Below are 20,569 nucleotides of genomic sequence, written 5' to 3'. Positions count from 1 at the left end.
GTTTGGTGTTTTTGTCTGGTTGTAAAAAAATGACAGAAGTCCTTGTGTTCCGTAAACTTTGATGTCTTTGAGTGCTAATGCGGTCTGCCGTGTGCACAATTGGTGCTCGAACCAGGGTCCACGGAATGAGTAGAGTGCACTAGGCATCCAGCTAAATGCCTGAAGTGTCAACTGAATGTCCAGCGTGGCTCTTAAGCAATTAGGGAGAATGTTTTACAGACATACTTTGGCACAGCCACACTGGCTGGCGTCTGTTACACCAGCTAGCTTAGCTGTGTGAAAGTACTAGTGTGGCCCTTGAATTTTGGCATTACAGTATTGCACTTTTTATGGTGTGGTCAGTATTCCAGTAAAATGAGTTGAGTGAGATCCTTATTTCGTCTGGATGTCTAGACATACAGTTCTATACTGGCTGCTTTTAGTGCATCATGAACAGTAACCATGGTTAACGTCTCAAAATTGTCAGTGAAACCGTCATGTTCATGAATATAATATTGGAAGTATGAACTATTCAGGCTGTTGACTGCAATGCATGTCGTGACTGAAAATGGAAACTAGACCTCCAAATCAAATGTGTTTGACTGGAACATCTGTGCCTGAAATCCTTGGAGCCAAGTTATCACTTCCTGAAGGTAGAGGAAGAAGGAGGCGGAGAAGGTCGTCAGCAAAATGAAGCCAACCACCTGTGCTCTGGACCCTTTTCCCTCAGCCCTCCTGGAGGCCAACATCTGTGCCATCTCTCCATTCATCACCCAGTTCAACCACTCCCTCCTGGCCGGCCACATTCCATCCGCATTAAAAACTGCTGTCATCAGACCACTACTGAAAAAACTCACCCCAGATCCAGATGCTCTCTCCGTCTACAGGCCCATTTCCAATCTTCCATTTCTGCCCAAGGTTCAGGAAAAAACAGTTGCAGTACAACTTCAGGATGACCTCAAACAAAACAACCTTTTGGAAAAAAAGGCCATAGCACAAAAACAGCTTTGGTCAGGGTCCCCAATGACCTCAGATACCGGTTCCTCATCCCTACTCATCCTCCTGGACCTAACAGCTGCCTTCGATACAGTCGACCATATCATCCTCCTTCACCGTCTGAAAAACACCACTGGACTCTCTGGCACCGTACATCGCTGGTTCACTTCATATTTAATCGACAGGACTGAGCACATGGCCCTGGGAACAGGAAGGTCACACACGCATCGGTGGTGTCCCTCAGGGCTCAGTGCTGGGCCCGATCCTCTTCACCCTCTATCTGCTCCCCTTTGACAATCTCATCAGCAGGCATGGGATATCCTACCACCGCCATGCCGATGACACACAATTAAATTTAAGAACAACCCCCACTTCTTCCGCTTCCCCGTCAACATCTACACTGACCACCTGTCTGCAGGAGAGAGAGGCGTGAATGAAGCTTAATTTTCTTCAGCTAAACACTTCAAAACAAACTGCGGCCCATGGGCCACATCAGGCCCGCCGGCATTTCCAAATTCCTTTTTTTAAACCTTTACCATCTAAGCTGTAGCAGGCAACATAACTTGCAGTGCAGTTGTGGCGCGCTTCAGTCGCACGGGAAATAGTCAGATGCAATCTCCGGCTTGTACAAAATACAAAAACACGCACGTGACGCACAACATAACCTGCCTACTGCACCATGTGGGCATACGAATGAATGTCTGCGCACAATACCCATGCCAAAATTACACCCATATCCATTCCCGCCGCAAGGCATGCTGGATAGCTTGTGGTACGCTCCACCAACATTTCGCCGTGTTTGTTGCATTTTTGCTTGATTGCAAAATATGTTGAGGAGGTCGTCAGGGAAGTAAACAAGGAGGAATGCTAACATACTCTTGACATCCAATGTTTTATCGTTCATAGTTCATATTGTTGTTGTTGTTGTTGTTGTCACAGGACTACCCAGCATGCCTTGCGGGCACTTGCAAATAACAATTTAAGTTAGGTGTTATGTTTAGCGCTAAGTTGTTGTTTATAACCCACGTAGTCGCAGTAGTTGATTTATGTGATGCGTTAACGTTCTGTGGATGTGTTGTGTTTCCGTTTCATTGCACTGTAAGTGTGTTGCACTGTTTGACGACCCCCTTTTGAACCCAACGTGGCCCGCGAGTCAAAAGGTTTGCCCACCCCTACCGTAGCACTTTCAGATGGCCAAAATGTAAAGTCCTCTACAAAACACATGTATTATAATAATAATAATTATTATTATTATTATTCACAAGGAACAGAGACTGACAGTGTTAGCTGCCAGCAGAAAAGTTCAAAGTTGTCATCAAAGTCGTTGTTCAAATCAGCCAGTGAGGACACAGCTGCATGATGTCCTGCTATCGTGCGACGTCTGCTTGTCCATCACTTCTACTGGCTTCTGTCTCATGTGAGGGACATTTAGTGGTAGATCACGCCAGACTGAGACCACGGATGGAGGTTTTGATTGCGTCATCACGTCAGCTCTGACATTGCAGCTGCTTCATTGATTCACATTTGAACATGTGGTGAAGCGGTTTGTCGTCTGGCCAGCTTTCCACTTGGCGCTGCTACAGAGACAATCCAGATGCTCACTTCTCCTTCTTCTTCTTCTTCTTGAGCTCTTCCAGTGGGAAGCACTGAAGTGTGACCCAGGAAGATGAAGGCTTTGCTGTGTTAAAACTGAACATTCAAAGTTTCTGTTTTCTTTTCTATGTCCTCAGCTGAGGCGAGGTGAGCATTTTTGACTTCAGGTCAAGGTTAGCCCATAAAGAATGCAGAACTGTCTTTGAACTGTCCCAGCAAGACATACCTGAATATTAAAGTGAACGTTCATACATGAAACATTTATGATTTATAAGTACAGTACTTCAGTTGAAGTCCAAAAAAGGGTTGATCAGCATTGAAACTTTGATGAGAAGCAGCTGCTGCCACCTACAGGAGAGTTTAGGATTCACAACTTCTCGAATAGTTCAGGTTTAAAAAAAAAGTCACATAGTAAAACACATGAATAACACCTAATAAAATATAATGACATCATAGAATAATACTTATACATTACTATACATTTCAACATAGCTTCAATAGATCGATGTCCTGATTTTGTTTACAATATGTCTTCACATGTGAACAAACATGATACACGTAGCGTATTGTATGTTAAAAACATACAGAAATAGTTAAAAACAAAGATTACACTCTTTGCTAGTTTGGGCGATGCGGAATCATTGTTTGGACGGATGTTCTTCCGGTCTGTAAACACTGTAACACAGTCGTCCTGCATGCGCATTTTAGCAAGCTACCGGTACATAATATTGTGGAATCGAGGCAACAAACCGTTATTAATAATCGACTTAAACGTTCTTGTAGGAGGTCGTTTGACTTTAAAAGAATAGAAAAACATCGAGGTAGGTGAATTCAAGACTTGACTCGTGTTTTGAACGCTTCGCCAGACTGCGGTGGAAATAAGGCACATTTAGTACTTGTGCTAAATATATGTAGCTGCTCGGTTCGTCGGCTAATCATGTTTGATGTTGTATGGGCGTTACTTTCATCGACGAAAATTTTATAGATGGCTTCGGTTTGTCCAAAATATCTCTCTTTCTGCTGGACTTGCTTTTCAATACTAATGACGCTTTATGACAGTTCTTGCTGTGGTCATTTTGAGGGCTTAAATACAGAAATGCCAAGAGATAAAGTGAAAATAGATGACACTTAAAGTAGCTTAAGAGAGAATGGCTAATAAGAGGTACTGTTTTGTTGAATAATAGTTATCATTTCTTTGCTGAAGGTGTTTGGATGTCATCATGGAGGTTTTGGAGAAGAAGTTGAGTAGTTTGTCCATCGCTCGGCGATGTTGCCCCGAGGAGCCCACCTACCTGCTCGGCATGACCCTGCAGCCAGAAGGCGTGTTAGCAGTTTCCTGCTCCAACATGACCATCCATGTGCACGACAAGGACACGCTAAAGCTGCAGGGCGAGTATCATGGTCACAGTGGACCTATGTGCGGTCTCACCTTTGCTCACACCTCCCCACACCTCATCTACTCGGCTTCTGCGGACGGTACAGTGCGGGCATGGGATGCTCGCCGCCCGGGGACAGCCTCCACCCAGCTGTTTAGAGGCGACTCATCCCACAGCTTCTGCAGCTTCGACCTGAGCTGCGCTGACATGTTGCTGTGCGCTGGCACGGAGCAGGTCAACGAGAAGGACAGTTTTCTGGTGTTCTGGGATGCCAGGAAGCCTGGCGCATCCCTCCTGGGCGTGTACTCTGAGTCGCACAGTGATGACATCACACAGGTGCGCTTCCACCCCACCGACAAGGACCGCATGGCTTCCTGCTCCACCGATGGTCTCGTCAACGTGTTTGACCTGAGCCGGGGGGCGGAGGAAGAGGCGCTGCTGGCGACTTGTAACAGCGACTCCTCCGCCAGTGCAGTGAGCTGGTGTGCAGATGACTACAGCCAGCTACTGTGCCTCAGCCACGACGAGGGTCTGCACCTGTGGGATTTAAGACAGCTGGACACGGAGCATCCACTCACTGTCTTCAGCTGCCGTGATGCGCGCAGCTTGGTGCTGACAGCCCCCGGGTACAGCTTGGATTACTTGGTAGGAGGGGTGTGGCTGGAGGACGCCCACAAGCTGCTGGTGGTTGGGGGCAGCAACGCTGGCGATGTTCACTTGATGGAGTGTGATGGCGAGGGGCTCCGTCTGCTCAGAAGCCTCCGTGGTGGACACGCCTCCATTGTGCGCTGCTTCCTGTGGGACGCGTCCGGGGGTGCGCTGGTCACTGGGGGTGAGGACGCTCAGCTGTTGCTATGGAAACCGGGAGGAGAAGAGCTGACGACAGGCAAAAAGGAGTCCATGAAAAGTGCTTCTGCTTTGAAAGTGAAATCGAGACCTCACAGAAAACATTTATACAAGATTTTAAAAAGTACATTTTAATTGTGAAAGTCACTTTTTAGGACACAACTGTGGTCAATGTCACATTTCCACTTTGCTTTGCTGTCATCAGCACTGACGTTTTTCCATAGTTGAGATATTATTATAAAGTTTTGCTGCCAAAATGAATGACAGTGGATCCCCTCACATTCACGATTCAGCATTCACGGCCCTGCAATTTCGCATATTTTTGGTCACACAATTATTATTATTATTATTATTATTATTATTATTATTGTTATTATTATTATTATTATTATTATTATTTTTTACCCCTGTCCTGTCCAGCCTTTAAAGCAGATAGAATTGTAGATGTAAATGCCCTCAAGTGCTCAACAGATTTACTCTGCCAGGGAGAAGTGTGATTTACACTTCCCCTGTTATACAGAATTTATTTGACTTTGATGCTTGTTATTAAGCAAATTTGGAGCGACCGGACCAGAGCACGAGGGGACAGAGAAGAAGAGAAAAGAAAACGGGGGGGGGAATAAGAGGAGGACAAAAAAAAAGGGACAAGGACAACAGCAGCGATGACAATTGTGACAACAAGAACAGAACAACAGAAACATACAGAACGACATCAGCAAATGTCTGTGACTACTATAAAGACCCTGATGGAAAGGACAAAATAATATCAACAACCACAATGACAATGCTGCATTGAAACAGTCACACATATTAGTAGTAATTAAATGATGAACTATGATAGTGAACAGAATAACAATAACTGTAATGCATATCATTGTAAAAAAATATAATCACACTGCTGACATCACCGTCACTGTAATAAAACCAACAACATAATAACACCCTGGTTAACTCAGTGAGTAATGTGGGGAAGTACGTATGTACTGTGAGTGTGCATACTGTATGTACAGGCATCTCTGTATGTGGGGAAGACTTCATATACATGTATATAAAGGTGCAAGAATGTGTGGGCGTGTAATTGTCACTGAGAATGCATGAAAGGAAAGGGGCCGCCCTCCACCTCCCAGAGAGCCCCGCCCCAAATAGCCAGGCCGAGCCCCCGCCGCCAGAAGGCCACCAGGCCCACAGGGGCAGGCAGCACAAAGATCAGCGCCCCAAGAGCCAGCCCAGAGAGCCCTCCCCCCCGGGAAGACCAGCAAGGGGCCGCACAGACGTAACACAACTGAACACAAAATGCAGTTTTCAAATGAAACTTTTTATCATTAAGGGAGAAAAAAAAATCCAAACCTAAATGGCCCTGTGTGAAAAAGTGATTTCCCCCTAGACCTAATAACTGGTTGGGCCACCCTTAGCAGCAACAACTGCATTTGTGATAACTTGCAATGAATCTCTTACAGCGCTGTGGAGGAATTTTGGCCTGCTTATCTTTGCAGAATTGTTGTAATTCAGCCACATTGGAGGGTTTTCAAGCATGAACACCTTTTTAAGGTCATGCCACAGCATCTCAATAGGATTCAGGTCAGGACTTTGACTAGGCCACTCCAAAATCTTCATTTTGTTTTTCTTCAGCCATTCAGAGGTGGACTTGCTGGTGTGTTTTGGATCATCGTCCTGCTGCAGAACCCAAGTTGGTGTCAGCTCAAGGTCACAAACAAATGGCTGGACATTCTCCTTCAGGATTTGTTGGTAGACAGCAGAATTTATGGTTCCATTTATCACAGCAAGCCCCAGACCATCACTCTACCACCACCATCCTTTACTCTTGGTATGATGTTCTTTTTCTGAAATGCGGCATTACTTTTAAGCCAAATGTAATGGGAAACACACCTTCCAAAAAGTTCAACTTTGGAGCACACTGTGTGAGGTAGTGGTTTGAGTCGATGACCCTCTGCTCTTTAGTGGTGTGTGAGGATTTCCAGGCTAGAGACTGCCTCTGACCATTTTACATGTGGCTCAAGAACACTTGAGTTATTTCAGTAGGATAATATGAAGTAATGAAAATGAGCGGCTTGTGAGTCAAGCTGTGTTGGTTTAGCCTACACTGATAGATCAGGTGTCACAGTAGGGGGTGATGATTAAGTGTCAACAAAATATGGAAAAGAGAAAGGGCTGTCTCGCAGCACTGGGCGCCAGTGAAGCTAGAACTGCCACTGAACAGCATCACTAGCTCCCTGCAAGCAATCATTTCAAATAAAGTCTATCTGACTCGTTATGCAACTTCCTAACGTCCTTTTTGATCTGATAGCGGACATGCTGGCATCCTCCATTGCGGCTCTCTGCACTTTGTGAGCCCAGGCTAAGAGGGCCGGCAGAACGCGGAGCAGCGGGGCAGGGCATTGGACAGGTTTAGCCTCATTCCGGCGCGCTGAGTGGAGGAGACAAACGCTCCCAAAGTGCACTTTGCTTCCAGCCTCCATCTCCTTCCTCTTCGCTGCTCCTCCACCGAACTGACGGCTTCACAGCCTGCGTCCGCCCGTCTGACTGACTGACGTGCCACCTTGTCCAATCGCCATTGCCGTTATCATTCGAAGCAGCCAATCAGCGTGTCGGGACGCTCCCAGAGCCGCCGAGCAGGTTAGTGTGTTTTGTGTTATGTGTGCCGTGGTGTCAGCCCAGCAGTGTTGACAATAGGCTGAGAAGATCCAGAATAGGAGAAGACCAACACCATCCAGGACTTCATGGTGGAATGTAATAGCGCCAAACGCCATCGCTTCTACACAGCCGCGTTTTGTTTTTGATGGGAGTTTGAGGGCTGCTCGGCTGGAAGGAGGCTACATAGGCTGTTTGAGGCCAACATTCTGCTGCTGTTCCGCCGCTGCTTGGCAAAGGCTGTTCGCACCGAGCTGGAGGTAGCCCCGCACGTAGCCCCCGCTAGATTCCCAAACATAGGATAACTCCTCCTCGCCGCCGTCTCCGTTGCGAACAGCAGAGGATCAAGGTAAAGTACCCCCACTGGAGCGCTCAGAGCGGCTTGTCTGGACTCTGGGACTGTGTGTCCAACCCATCGCCCAGTCAGTCTGTGAGCTATCGCTAGCAGCATTAGCACTGCCTGTGTATTTACATCTGGGATGATGGGTGATCGCCCGAATCCGCCCAGGTAAAGTTATTTAGCAGATACAGTGACTTAGACTCCATATGTTTGTTGATGTTTCTATGTGCTGTGTTTCATTTGCAAGATGCTATCAACGCCTGGCGATGATGACTAGCATGCTAAGGGTTAGCTTCAACTTGGGCTAACCCCGCGCTAGCCGCTTGCTAGCGAACTACAATGACATTTTGTCTCTTTAGGTGCGCTCCTTGTCATCATTGCCTGGATGGAGTCCGTCCTAACAATACAAAGATGCTTTATGTGTGCACAGAAGCCAACTAGCTAGCGATAAACGCGGCGCATTCCTTGAAAGAGTAAATCGGGAGGCTAACGGTGCTAGCTGGCTAACGCTAGCTGTCAAGTTAGGAGTGTTGTGCTGCTGACGGGCCCAACATGAGCTACTCAGCTCTGCCCCTCATGGTGCAATCCGCTGCTAATGCTAGTCAATGTGTCAATACACAAACTCTTCCTTATTGCACTGTAAACTGATATCGTCGTTATTGTGCACGGTGCTTTCGTGTGTGTCGGGAACAGGATCAAGACGGGGACACATTCCTTCCGTTGGTAGTTGATGTTCCATCCAAAAACTGGATGTCAATTGAACGTATTTCTATCAACGGTAAATAGGTGGTGGTCTGAAAATGTGTAAAATGCATTAAATGTCCATGTTACAGATGAAGGTGTACTGGCACTGTGGCATCATGTGATGCATCATGTGATGTCATTGTCACTTTGTGAAGGTGTGTTCAAACAATTGCACCATTTGGACTGTATTGGGCATTCAAAGTCTCCAGTGTTTATCTGAGCACTAGGATGGACTAACTGCCACCTTCTTATCAGCCCTGTATATGTGTTTGCGTGTCTTTGCTTTACTTAATTGTTTTGTTACTGTCAATAGCATCATGATGCCATTAAGAATCAATGTCAATTTATGATTTATATTTGCTGTCATCTCCTTGACAGCCTTCATACAAATTATACTGTGTTATCGATATTGCACAGGACAGCATTTACTGCTGAATAAGCTCAAATCAGTTCTAGCTACTTGCTAAAACACAATACAGTTGGTCCTCGGTTTACGACGTTTTGTGTTAAAGCATAGATAACCTGTTTACGGCCTTCTAAATACAGTTTTTAACATTATTAGAGCCCTTTTGACATCATATAATGCCCCATAGTCACCTTTACACTCATAGTACCCAATATAGTAGACATATTAAGAGTAAATAAGCCATTTAAGCCAAAAAAGATTCATGGTTGTGTGTGTTGCAATAAATGTGTTCCCTAGGGGAGCTGAGAGGCGGGCAGACGGGAAGATACGTCGGAGGTTCAGAGTTGAGTTTTGTTTGCAACTGTAGCCTGTGTTTTTATTTGGGGTTATTGCGCCTGGTGTGAGAAAATCAAATTGCATGGGCGATTTATTAAAAAAAACAACAAAAAAAACCCCAAACCTTCTTCATGTTTCCTGGGCTTCCTGTAAGTGTACGCTTATTTTAAAAAATAAAGTACATGTCATTGTACATCTAATATACACTCCTGATCAAAATTTGAAGACCAGTTGAAAAATTGCAAGAATTTACATTTTGCACCGTTGGATCTTAACTAGGTTCTAAGTAGAGCTTCAAAATGCAAAAGAAGAAATGGGAGTAAGTTAGAAAATCATTGCAAACAACCATTTGTTCATCAGCTGATCAAAAGTTTAAGACCATAGCTTAAAAATACCCTGAAACTCCCCTAAAATGGAAATAACATTTTCAAAGAAGGAGTCAGTAATGAGTAGCTGCGCCATTCTTGTTAATCATGTATTTGAATGCTAGATGTCAGTGTTTCCAGGAGGCTACTGGGAGTGTTGCTCCAGGTGGTGAAGATGGCTTCACAGAGCCCATCCACAGTCTAGAACTGATGTCCATTTTTGTAAACTTCCCTTGCCATCTAAATCCAAATGTTGTCAGTGGGATTTAGGTCTGGCGAATACAGAAGATAGTCCAAAAGAGTAAGCTTATTCCTCTGGAAGAAGACCTTTGTCAGGCGAGCGTTGTGAACTGCAGCGTTGTCCTGTTGTTACCACACAGATGAGGGCCTTCAGTCATGAGGGATGCCCTCTGCAACATTTCCACATAGCTGTGAGAGGCCTTGCTAATGCCGCTCAACAATCCGACCACGTTGTTGGAAGAGAGAAAGCGTTTTTGCCTTTGCCATCAAGAGATCTTGAAAATGTGAATACCTGACAGCAAATGACATTGAATCCACCGAATTCAAGGCTGTGGTCTTCAACTTGAGATGAGCCGAGGAACAGCCTATTTCACTTTAATGCTTGTTTGCAATAAATTGCTCACTCAAGTCATGGGTTTGTCTCACTCACATTACTTACTTTTGTATTTGGAAGCTCTACTTTGAACCTCCTCAATATCCAACAATGCAAAATGTAAAATCTTGCAATTTTTTGGTGTTTAAAACTTTGATCAGGAGTGTATCACTAGATTGACAAACAGGTACATTATAAGGCAAGACGAAGTCAGCTGTGGCAGCTTTTTCAAGCTCGTGATTGGCCAAAAAGCGCATCACAGCCGGTGAATGTGTTTTTATGAGGTGTGTTAAGAAGTAGAGTTACCGTGCCATCAACAGGATGGACTTGGAACAACAAGCGACACATATACTGTAGTGGCATTATAATGTGTTTAAGGGTCTTAAAAATCTAAAAAAAAAAAAAAAGGTAATGCCAACTCTATTTGTGGTAGTCCAAATTTATTTGTGAAGGGACGCCACAAATAAATGAATATATGCAAAAAATCCTGATGTGTTTCTTGACTGACAGCTGACATTAAGATGTACAGTATTAAATGCTAGTACAGTCAAACCTGTCGTAGCGGCCACCTTTATAGAACGGCCACCTGCCTATAGCGGCCACTGAAAAATCCCCCGCAGCAAATTACATGTTATAGATCCTGTGTATAGCAGTCACCTGTCCAACGCGGCCAGCGGCCACCCATTTTGTCTCTCTTGGTCAATATCTGACCGCATATAGCGGCCAAGTTACCGACTCAAGTAGAAGCTTCATGCACGAAAAAGTTTCGTTTTTCAATCAATGAAGCCGTCGTGTGTAGACTTTAATTACTGAGTCCTAGCTCAGTCACAATCATTCACAAGATCCACACAAACTATCAGTTGTTCCATATAAAAAAACGTCTTCTTTTGAGCTTGCTATTTCCTGGTCAAACATGTAACTTTAAGACCATTTGCACCAAAACATTACCGCAAAGTAGGCTGGGAACAGGACGTGCTCCCAGCGACACTACAATACAATACAATACTGGATGCACGCTAAAACCATGCTGGCATATGTTTTTAAAAAGTAGCGGGAGCAAAACTGAGTTCGGTTGTACTTAATTGAAGTATTTTAGAATGTACTCACGTTATTTTTGATCAATCCTCATCCACAAATCCATCAAAGTCCTCATCTTCTGTATTTGACACAAAAAAAGCCATCTTCTTTTCCGTTCGCTACTAGTCTGTTAACTTTTCGGTGTTATTCAGCTCTGAAGCAAAGAAGGAAACTTCTCCTGTTGCTTTTGCCAACTTTATTTATTGAACGCGGCCACCAGAGAGCAGCTCAGAACACACACACATCCAGTCTCGTCTCTCTTTCTGCTTGCCCACAAGGTAAAGGTTAAACAAGCCCCACCACATAGCTGTCCAGGCAATGCCTGTAACAAGTGACACCGTTTATTTCCTGGTGTGAGACGATGTGCACTGGTCAGTACTGTAATGCCGCTTGTTGTGGGGAAGGAGAGACTCACGTCGCCGATGCACTTTAATGGCTTTATTAACAGCGGAGAACACTGCAGGACTTTACATCCAGGCCAACATAAACACACTTCCCAACTCTCTCGAAACTCACAGCTAGCACTGAGCCTAGCTCTCCTGCTCGGGACGCCCACCGTCACTTCCCGTCACTTCCTGATGAACTAAAGCTGTAATGACACTCTGCCGTATAAAAAGTAAAATATTAAAAACAAGCGTAAGACATTACTAGCACAGCTTTGTTCTGTGGGTCGTGGATAATAACAAGCCTAGTAGTGCTGTACAACTTTTGTCCACGGTCCCACAGTGCCCTCTACTGGTCAACATTCATTTTTTTCCCTTTTTTTTTCCTTCCCCCCCCCTCTACTGGTCAACATTCAAACTGGACGCCAACCTGTCTATAGAGACCACCTGTCTATAGCGGCCACTTTTGCAGTCTCCCTATAGTGGCCCTATAGACAAGTTTGACTGTATTTATACTTGGGAATGTGACACAAACAGACTTTTGGATTTGAAAACCCATAGGAAATGTAGATAAAAATGTCAACTTTAATTAATCAGGACAAGTATGGTGACACTGTGAGTCCTCCTACATTACACCCTCTTCTCTTAAAGGGATAGTTCGGATTTTTTGACATGAAGTTGTATGACATCCCCATCAGCAGTGTAGTCCCATCAACAGCAGCTCACCCCCAACTCGGTCCCCTAAGTCCAGTTCTGGTCAGATTTCGGTGATGAAGAACATAGTTCCAGTTAGTCGCTCGGGTTTCACAAGTAAGGAGTTTGGCTTCTCAAAACAATATGCGTTCAAAAGAGTAATACATTGGCATGACAAAAATGCCTCCTCGAAAAAAATCAGACCTCACAAATCGCTCTGTGTTATGTTGGTTTCCTGCTGTATCCCTGCTCACTGTCGCCTGTCCATTGTTTGTTTGTGTCCATTGATGAAGACGCTCGCATCTTCTTCCACTTTCTACCAACTACTACTAACGCTCCTTTTAATATCCCTTGTTTGTTCCCATCCTTCTTTTGGAAGAAGTGGTGCAAAAGACGGACGAGTTTTATCTTGGCGTGGATTACTGCAGCAACAGTAGCTCGTGTTTTTATTAGGGATTTTTATTAGGGATTATTGTGCCTGTTGTGAGGTAGTTCAAACCTGCAATAAAAAGCCTGTTGTTCTGGCGATCAAGTCTGGCGTTGGTGTGTCTCACTGAACATTACAGTAAGATTACTGACACCTAGTAATCAGTGTAGAATACTACATATCATTCACATTAATTGTGAAGAATATAGCCACTTTTTTCACCGTACAGGAAGACATCCGGGCTAATTGTATGTGTGTGTATAATATGTATATGTATGTGGGGATTGTACCTGCTGCAAAGTTCAGAATAAAGTTCATGTGAGCAAATATACAGCTCTAACCGTCCACTCATGGTGGTGTACAATGGTGTGAAAAAGGATTTGCCCCCTTCCTGATTTCTTTATTAGTTTGCATGTTTGTCAGACTTAAATGTTCCAGATTATCAAATAAATTTAAATATCAGTCAATGACAACACAACTGAATGCAAAATGCAGTTTTTAAATGAAACTGTTTATTATTAAGTGGGGCCGCACAGTGGCCCAGTGGTTAGCATGTTGGCCACACAGTCAGGAAGATCTCTGTGGGGAGATTGCATGTTCTCCCCATGCGTGCATGGGTTTTCTCCAGTTACTCCCGGGTTTCCTCCCACATTCCAAAAACATGCATGCTAGGTTAATTGACCACTCTAAATTGTCCATAGGTATGAATGTGAATGGTTGTTTCTTTATATATGCCCTGCGGTTGGCTGCCGACCAGTCCTGACTTTGCCCAAAGTCAGCTGGGATAGGCCCCAGCATACCCGCGACCCTAGTGAGGATAAGCGGCATAGAAGATGAATGGATGGAGCTGCTAGTTAGCAGCAGGCATAGCTGAGGACAGCTATTTGACACAAATCGCATTAGCAGCGCACTAGCTAGTCACCGGGAAAGGTTTTCAACTCGGACGCAAAACATATGTACATTATAGCGATCTTATTTACTATGTATTGTGTAAAACTATGACGGGTAAAACATCAAATTAAAAGCACAAAATAAATACAGAGCCACCATCCACCAGTAAGAACCTACACTTTGTTTTTCAGTGAGGTTGTGCACCACAGATATGCACAGCCCTCAATAAGGTCATCATATCTTACCATCATGCATTCCCACATAGTATTAGCATCTGGAACCTAATATGAGGTGAAAGTAAAAGGGGAAAAATACAGTATAGTAGTCTATCTGTGCAGCGACGGAGAAAGTTACATAGTGCGTTCAAGGACCATCAAAAAAAGTGGGACAAGTATCTGCTTGCATTAAACATGCAAAAACTGTGGTATTTGTAACTGTATACAGTATTCTTTTTTTGAACAAAATAATGTCCCATATTTCCAAAATTGATATCGTTTTACATAAAATGTGATGTATTTACAAATCATATATATATATGTATATATTTTGGCCCGTTGGTTGAGGACCCCTGCCTTTACAGCACGCTTGGGGATATGACGTGCTTTTACACATTTGAAAATGCTATAAGAATGCCACTTTTAGCGAACTGGCTTCTTTATTTTATAATGTAAGATAAATGTCTACGTCAACAATTGTAGCTGTTGAATCGTATCGTGTGTACACTGTATGGAATCGTATCAAATTGTTCTGTTTTTAAAATAAATCTTTTTTGAATTGTATCTTTTAAGCAAAAGTGTACATTTTTTAAAAAATTTTGCCCTTCATCCACAATCTTTATTTGAGACCTTATTTGAGATCCTTATTTTATATCAATAAAACACACAAAAAGCGACAGCTCAGTAGTGCACGTAATGGGATACACCTATGGCGTCCACAAACACCTCCAGAAACCTCCAACAACGTTTTTATGATTTTATATACATGCTGTGACCATGTAGTAACAGATACATTCATGATAACATGTAATACTTACAGCATTTTGTGTATTTGGGCCATTCTAAGCATTACCGTAGCTTTCTTGCTCGGCGCATTGATTTCACATGGCAGTGTCGTAGAAATGATCACCTACACCTCGCTTTAACTTTTTCCAACTCAGAAATAAAAACACGGCATCAGTGGCGGCATCTCGAATATGTAGCCCTCCCTTGTGGTCGCGTCTGAGGCTGCCATGAAATATACCAAAATGTGATATTTAAAATTTTTATTTTTAATGCTTAAAAGGACAAAAATATGCCAAACCACTGTTAAGCATTACATGTTATCATGAATGTACTGTATATAAATTGTGAAAACCTTTGATTTGACTAGTTGAACAGCGGATGTGGTCAGAAAGTGGCGTATTCTTGGAGAGGACAAATTTGCTTTTTTTTTGTTTTTTTACCCCCCAAAGTGTCTGAGAACACTGTATCGTATATGCATGAGGATCCATTGTTCTGCAAAGATAGGTCTGACTGAATAATTGTGCGTAATGTGTACAGTAAATGCATTTCATGTGTTTATAAGATAATAGCACAACGTAACATCGCTGTGAAGGTGCTGGAGTGTAAATGAAGTATAAAAAGTGTCATTTATCGCACTTGTACAGTGTTTCAATTTGGGGAAACAAGTGAGGTGACGTGAGGTGCCGCATAAAAGACCCATCATGTTTGATTTGTGCTTGAAGTTTTGTCCTTGGACCCATAGGCCAGATTGTTCAACCCGCTGAAATCCCTCTTTGTATGTATGTGTTGTTGATTCCACCCTGTTGACTTCCTGTGGAGCGGCTCTTCCCTCCTCTTCCTCTCTGTATCACTCTTGCTGGCTCCCCCCCCCCCCCCCCCCTCCCCACCTTCCTCCTGCTCCTCTTTAATCCCTCCCTCACCCTCTCTCTCCCTGCCAGGCTGTGATGTCATCAGGCTGCTTATGTAAGACACATAGGAGGGAATGGCTGCTGTGCCCGGACATCTGCGTGCTCTACCTCCTGTCTTCTCTTAATGTCTTATTGTGTATTTGTTGCGTTGGACATTTTCCTTTATTAGCCTACCACTAGCGACACGTACAAAGTGAGGCACTGATGGTTGGACATGGGGAGGCCAATGCCCCTCTGCACAGGTAAGTGCAGACTGTTGTCTTCTAGGGGGTCCCTCTTATTTGGAAAGTCACTTTTAGCTGTCTGAAGCGAAGATTGATGCTCATTTGGTGATGGAAACACTTTGAGCTTGTCAAATATTCATTTCTCTCTGACGCAGTATCAGAAGTCTATTATTTGCTAAGCATGTCATTGATGCTTCATCGGGGCGTTGTTTGACTTTTTAAATGATGTTTTACTGCATGTCATCATTAGACTGCTACTGTTGATTGTTAATTGGGTCAGGTTTGAACCTGATTACTACAGTATATGAGGCAATTTCTGTTGAACGCTAGGAAAATAGAAATAGTACGAATACTGTGGTGAAGATTCTTCATTGGTAGTAACTTCATTTTAGAGGTGATCAAAAAAAAAAAAAAAGTCCAGGAAATTAAAAGGAGATTAATGTAGTTTTTGTTTTTGGTGTGAGTCAATAAACTTGTGAAAGATGCAGCTTTTATTAATAATGCCGTGATGACAATGGTAGAATTTAAAAACAATGAATGAATGAATTTGTTATTTCTCCAATTTGAAAAGACTTTATATTTGTTGTTGCCATGGCGCCGGATGTATTGATTAGTACTCATTAAGGCCACTTCTATCTTTGGACCTTTGATTTGGATTGCTGAAGGAAAATAAGGCCGATCATGTCACGGTGTACGTCACAGCTGTGCCTTTCTTAGCATGGTGGAGCTGTTAGATAATACCAGATTGAAGGTGATGTGTTATAGTCTAATTTCGGTGTTTGTGTGTGGACAGGTAAAACAAAGCTTTTTGGTTTGTGTCAACGTGCAACATTGTCATGATTTCAGACCTTCTTTAAAAACAGAAGATTAAGTTACTGACTTAGTTATTTTTTTAATTTCATGCAGCGGTAGATGTGCCCATTAACATGCACGGGATATTTCCCTTTACTCTATGTAACATGCGTTGTATGCGTGCTTGGCCTAAATTAAGCATTTTCAAGCATAAAAATGGCTAAATGAACGAAAATACTACACCTTTAAGGGGTGCGGCCTGGGAAGTGATGTATGTGATGTTAGTTAGCTTTAGTTGACTGTGTTTAGCTGACTGTTAGCAGTGTGGCGAGTGTGAGTGAGTGGTGTGAGTTGTGGCTGACAGCAGCTCCTGTGTGAATGTTCACTGCATGTGCGTTCTCTACATGTTAATGAAGAGATTGAAGTGCATCATGAGTCTCTCCTTAACCACAAACAGCAGCATTAGAGTCGTATTCTACACTAGTCACTAGGTGTAACATTACATTGATGAGACAATAACCACCGTAGGAATTACGTTTGAGTCTATGTCATGTATTAATTATGTCTATGATGTCTTATTTTGTACTATTATGTCTACTATATTGGGTGATAAAATTGTAAAAGTGACTGGGTGTTATTTTTAGAGGACTCTTAATAATGCTAAAAAAACATATTTAGAAGGTCGTAAACAGGTTTTCTATGCTCTAACTACGAAGATATTCCATTTATAAAAAAAGGAATCCTGCTATGCGGAAATTCACTTATCACGGTCAGGCCTTGAACCAATGAACCAAGATACTGTATTCTCCGCACTACAAGGCACACTTAAAAGCCATTAATTTTAATTTTAATCTCAAAAGTCGACGGTGCGTTTTATAATCCGGTGCGCCTTATGTGTGCACTGAGTTCTAAAATCTTTAAAATGTTGTGCAACTTTGGTAAGCGCTCCGCTTGACAGTATGTACGCTTACCTCTGGCACAGTCTCTATATTTACCTCCGTGACTCCATGCGTGCCCATCTCACCGCTACTGGGAAAAAACAAGTGAAGCAAATGAATTCGGAGCTTGCCATCATTCCGGGAGGATTAACAAAAGAACTCCAACCACTGGTCATTGGTGTAAACAGGGCATTCAAAGTGAAGTTGCGAGTGATGGGAGCGATGGATGAGAGACGGCGAACACACCTTTACTAAGACTGGGAGGCAGCGCCGTGCGAGGTACGCCACCATATGTGTATGCCTGGGCTAAGGTATCTGCTTTAACTGTTGACCGAGCTTTCACGAAAGCCGGTATCATTGCTGAACAGCCACCTGACAATGAGACCCACTCCAACAATGATGAGAGGCAACCCGGCATGTTTGATGGCGAAATTGCCTAGCTGTTCAATTCAGATACAGAAGATGAGGACTTTGATGGATTTGTGGGAGAAGATTGATTAAAAAAACAAAATATAGTGAGTGTATTGTTAAATAATAGAATAAAGTTCAACTTAACTCACTGTTTGGCTTTTTTTTTTGTAGACCGTAACTGTGCGCCTTATGTATGGGTGAAGTACAGAAATAGACCTCGAAATTGAAACTGTGCCTTATAATCCGGTGCGCCTTATGTTGCGGAAATTACGGTAAATGAGGGATTACTGTAAATTGTAGCATGCCACTGGTGTACCCAACATGCCCTGTGGGCACTTTTGTACATATCAGTTAGTTACATGTTTGTTGTTGGTGCTTAGTTCTTGTTATCCACATACAATGGTAGTTCATTGTTGTTGTGTTAACTTACCTGAAATGAAACCCAAAGATAACAGCCAAAAACGATGATTTGTTTGCCTGCAAGTGATGCAAGTAGCATGCTGCTCATGTTGCTGCATGTAGTCAGCATTAAACCAATTAACGTGTTAATTAAACCTTAGCACCGTCCTATCCGACTAGTAGAAAAAATTAGATTATCTACAGCTTCATTTCTTCACTTATAATCTCCACATGGTTCTGTGCACATTATGATAGTTGTTCCAAATGAGAGGTAGCATCCTTCAGAGGATGCATTTGATGCTCAATGGTGTCACATTAATCTTTATAGCTCATGTAGGTATGTAGATGGAGACAGTGCTGTCATCACTTGTTAGCCCAAATGCTAACCTGCTCCTTTGCCATCACGACCGTTACCAAGAACACACTTCAGTGTTGTTGTACATGATGCAAGTCAGTAGTTTGTCAGCATCCCCAGGCAGCGGACTGAAGAGCACACACTTTGCAAGCATAGGTGATGGCTGAGCTTTGGAGTGTGGCCTGCAGCGTCTCATTCTTCTTACATAAGCATCTCATCCAGCGTTGTCATTTGGTCTTCGGTGTCATCGGGGTCACTTGTTGGTCTTCATGACTGTCACATGTGTTCATCCGTGCTGCTGTTCCATCACCTTTTAATCAAATTTGTTAGCTCCATGCAAACAGATTGCCATGATGATAGGCCTCCTTACAGCAGGAGAAAAGACTTCCAAAAGGCCACACAGATGAAGCTTAGATTGTAGGCCATTCAGGCAGTTTTTCAGAGATAAAAAATGATGAAGTAGGCCCCATTGTGTTTTAACAGGTTTTACTGGAAAATAAAGAAAACGTCAATGTTTTGATGCTACAAGTTGTACAATTTTTTTTAAAATTTTTTTTTATGTAGTGTTGATTTTTGTCGTCAAGTGTTTTAGCCAAAAAAAAAAAAACTAAAATAACTGTTGCATAAAGAAGTCAAACAAAGTGGTGGTTTGTGTGCTTGCTTTGTTTGATCAGCGCAATCAGCAACTCACACACAATCATGAAGGTTTCCTCAGCTTCCTCCCGTTGTGGCGACTCCAAGTCTCACAACTGCATGCATTGTGTATTTTGTGTGTGAGTCTCTGTTTATGTGTGTCTGAATGTCCTAGGGTAGGTAGGAAGGTGGCTTGTCTTATCTGAGGTCCAAACTTGAGAGAGAGTGAGCACTTTTGGAAAAGACTGTTATTGAAAACTTGTAGGTAATACATCTCCCTGAATGTTAGCAATCACCACATTTCCGTGCACACAATTGATCTGTATTAAGAATTATATAGGATATGTGAAAACTTGTAACGACATGTAGTTTCTCACAGGATTCGAATCTATCTGTGGTGTTGATGGGCAGATAATGTCATTATCTAATTTGCACAATTGGCCATGATGCATGAGAACTTTAAGGACATGTCTGCATGAATGTGAATATTTTAAAAACACATATTTTGGCCTCTCGTTTACACGCAAACATGGGTTTTTGTGCTATAAAACAGAACTTTTGGGAAAACTCCAGCCAGAGTGGAGAGTATGAAAAACTGTGACTCCGTGTTTGTGTGTGGACGGATAAAACTGGAGCTTTTTGTCTTGTTTCATTAGAAATGTGAGACATCATCTCATGCTTTTTAAATCGTACACTCTATAACACACACAGGTAATTTAAAAAAACAAACAAACAAAAAAACAAACATTTGTGATGTTTCCTGGCCTCCATGTCAGGGTGCGCTGATTTTAAAGATTTACACATCATTGTACATTTACTTTCTCATTATATTAATTATTAATAGCAATTTTAACAGCACTTTTTTTATTTAATTTTAGGCAGTCTATGAAGTATAAAGGATAACGTGTCTTAATGTTTCCTTGAAATCACCTTTATTAACCAATATATCAGTAGAGCGTCTCAAAAACAAAATTCACAACAAAAAGGACAGCTTCTCTCTATAAATATATTAAGTCAGTTTCACACTAGCATGAACAAGTCGTCCCACGCCATATCAAGCTTCGAATTTCACAGCTTCACTCTATCGTGGGTTTTCAAAATATATTAATAAATCATCGCTGTTTTGTGGTTGACTATGGCCAATCATTAGTTTAAAAAAATGCATATTTAATCAAATTTCACGTATTCATGGCC

General features: G+C 42.7%; 2 protein-coding genes across 2 annotated transcripts in view; both read left to right on the top strand.

Moving 5' to 3' along the window:
- The first annotated feature begins 3,248 nt into the window (after positions 1–3,248).
- wdr89 (WD repeat domain 89) lies at positions 3,249–6,936 on the top strand. The gene is made up of 2 exons (XM_054796666.1): positions 3,249–3,389; positions 3,773–6,936. The coding sequence occupies exon 2, from the start codon at positions 3,789–3,791 to the stop codon at positions 4,923–4,925; it is 1,137 nt and encodes a 378-aa protein (XP_054652641.1). The 5' UTR covers positions 3,249–3,389; positions 3,773–3,788; the 3' UTR covers positions 4,926–6,936.
- Positions 6,937–15,661: 8,725 nt separating this feature from the next.
- Positions 15,662–20,569, top strand: part of ppp2r5eb (protein phosphatase 2, regulatory subunit B', epsilon isoform b) — a 35,102-nt gene continuing 30,194 nt past the window's right edge. The window contains exon 1 of the mRNA XM_054795999.1: positions 15,662–15,865. Coding sequence (XP_054651974.1) covers positions 15,828–15,865 — 38 coding nt within the window. The 5' untranslated portion in view covers positions 15,662–15,827. The remainder of the gene's footprint in view (positions 15,866–20,569) is intronic.

Source organism: Dunckerocampus dactyliophorus, chromosome 13 (genome assembly GCF_027744805.1).
Source record: "Dunckerocampus dactyliophorus isolate RoL2022-P2 chromosome 13, RoL_Ddac_1.1, whole genome shotgun sequence".
Taxonomy (NCBI): domain Eukaryota; kingdom Metazoa; phylum Chordata; class Actinopteri; order Syngnathiformes; family Syngnathidae; genus Dunckerocampus; species Dunckerocampus dactyliophorus.
The sequence above is the reverse complement of the archived record's forward strand: the minus strand, read 5'-3'. Positions and strand labels throughout refer to the sequence as shown.

What these genes read in the sequence shown, in the direction of transcription:
- wdr89 (XM_054796666.1), top strand. Translation starts at nt 3,789, where the DNA reads ATGGAGGTTTTGGAGAAGAAGTTGAGTAGTTTGTCCATCGCTCGGCGA.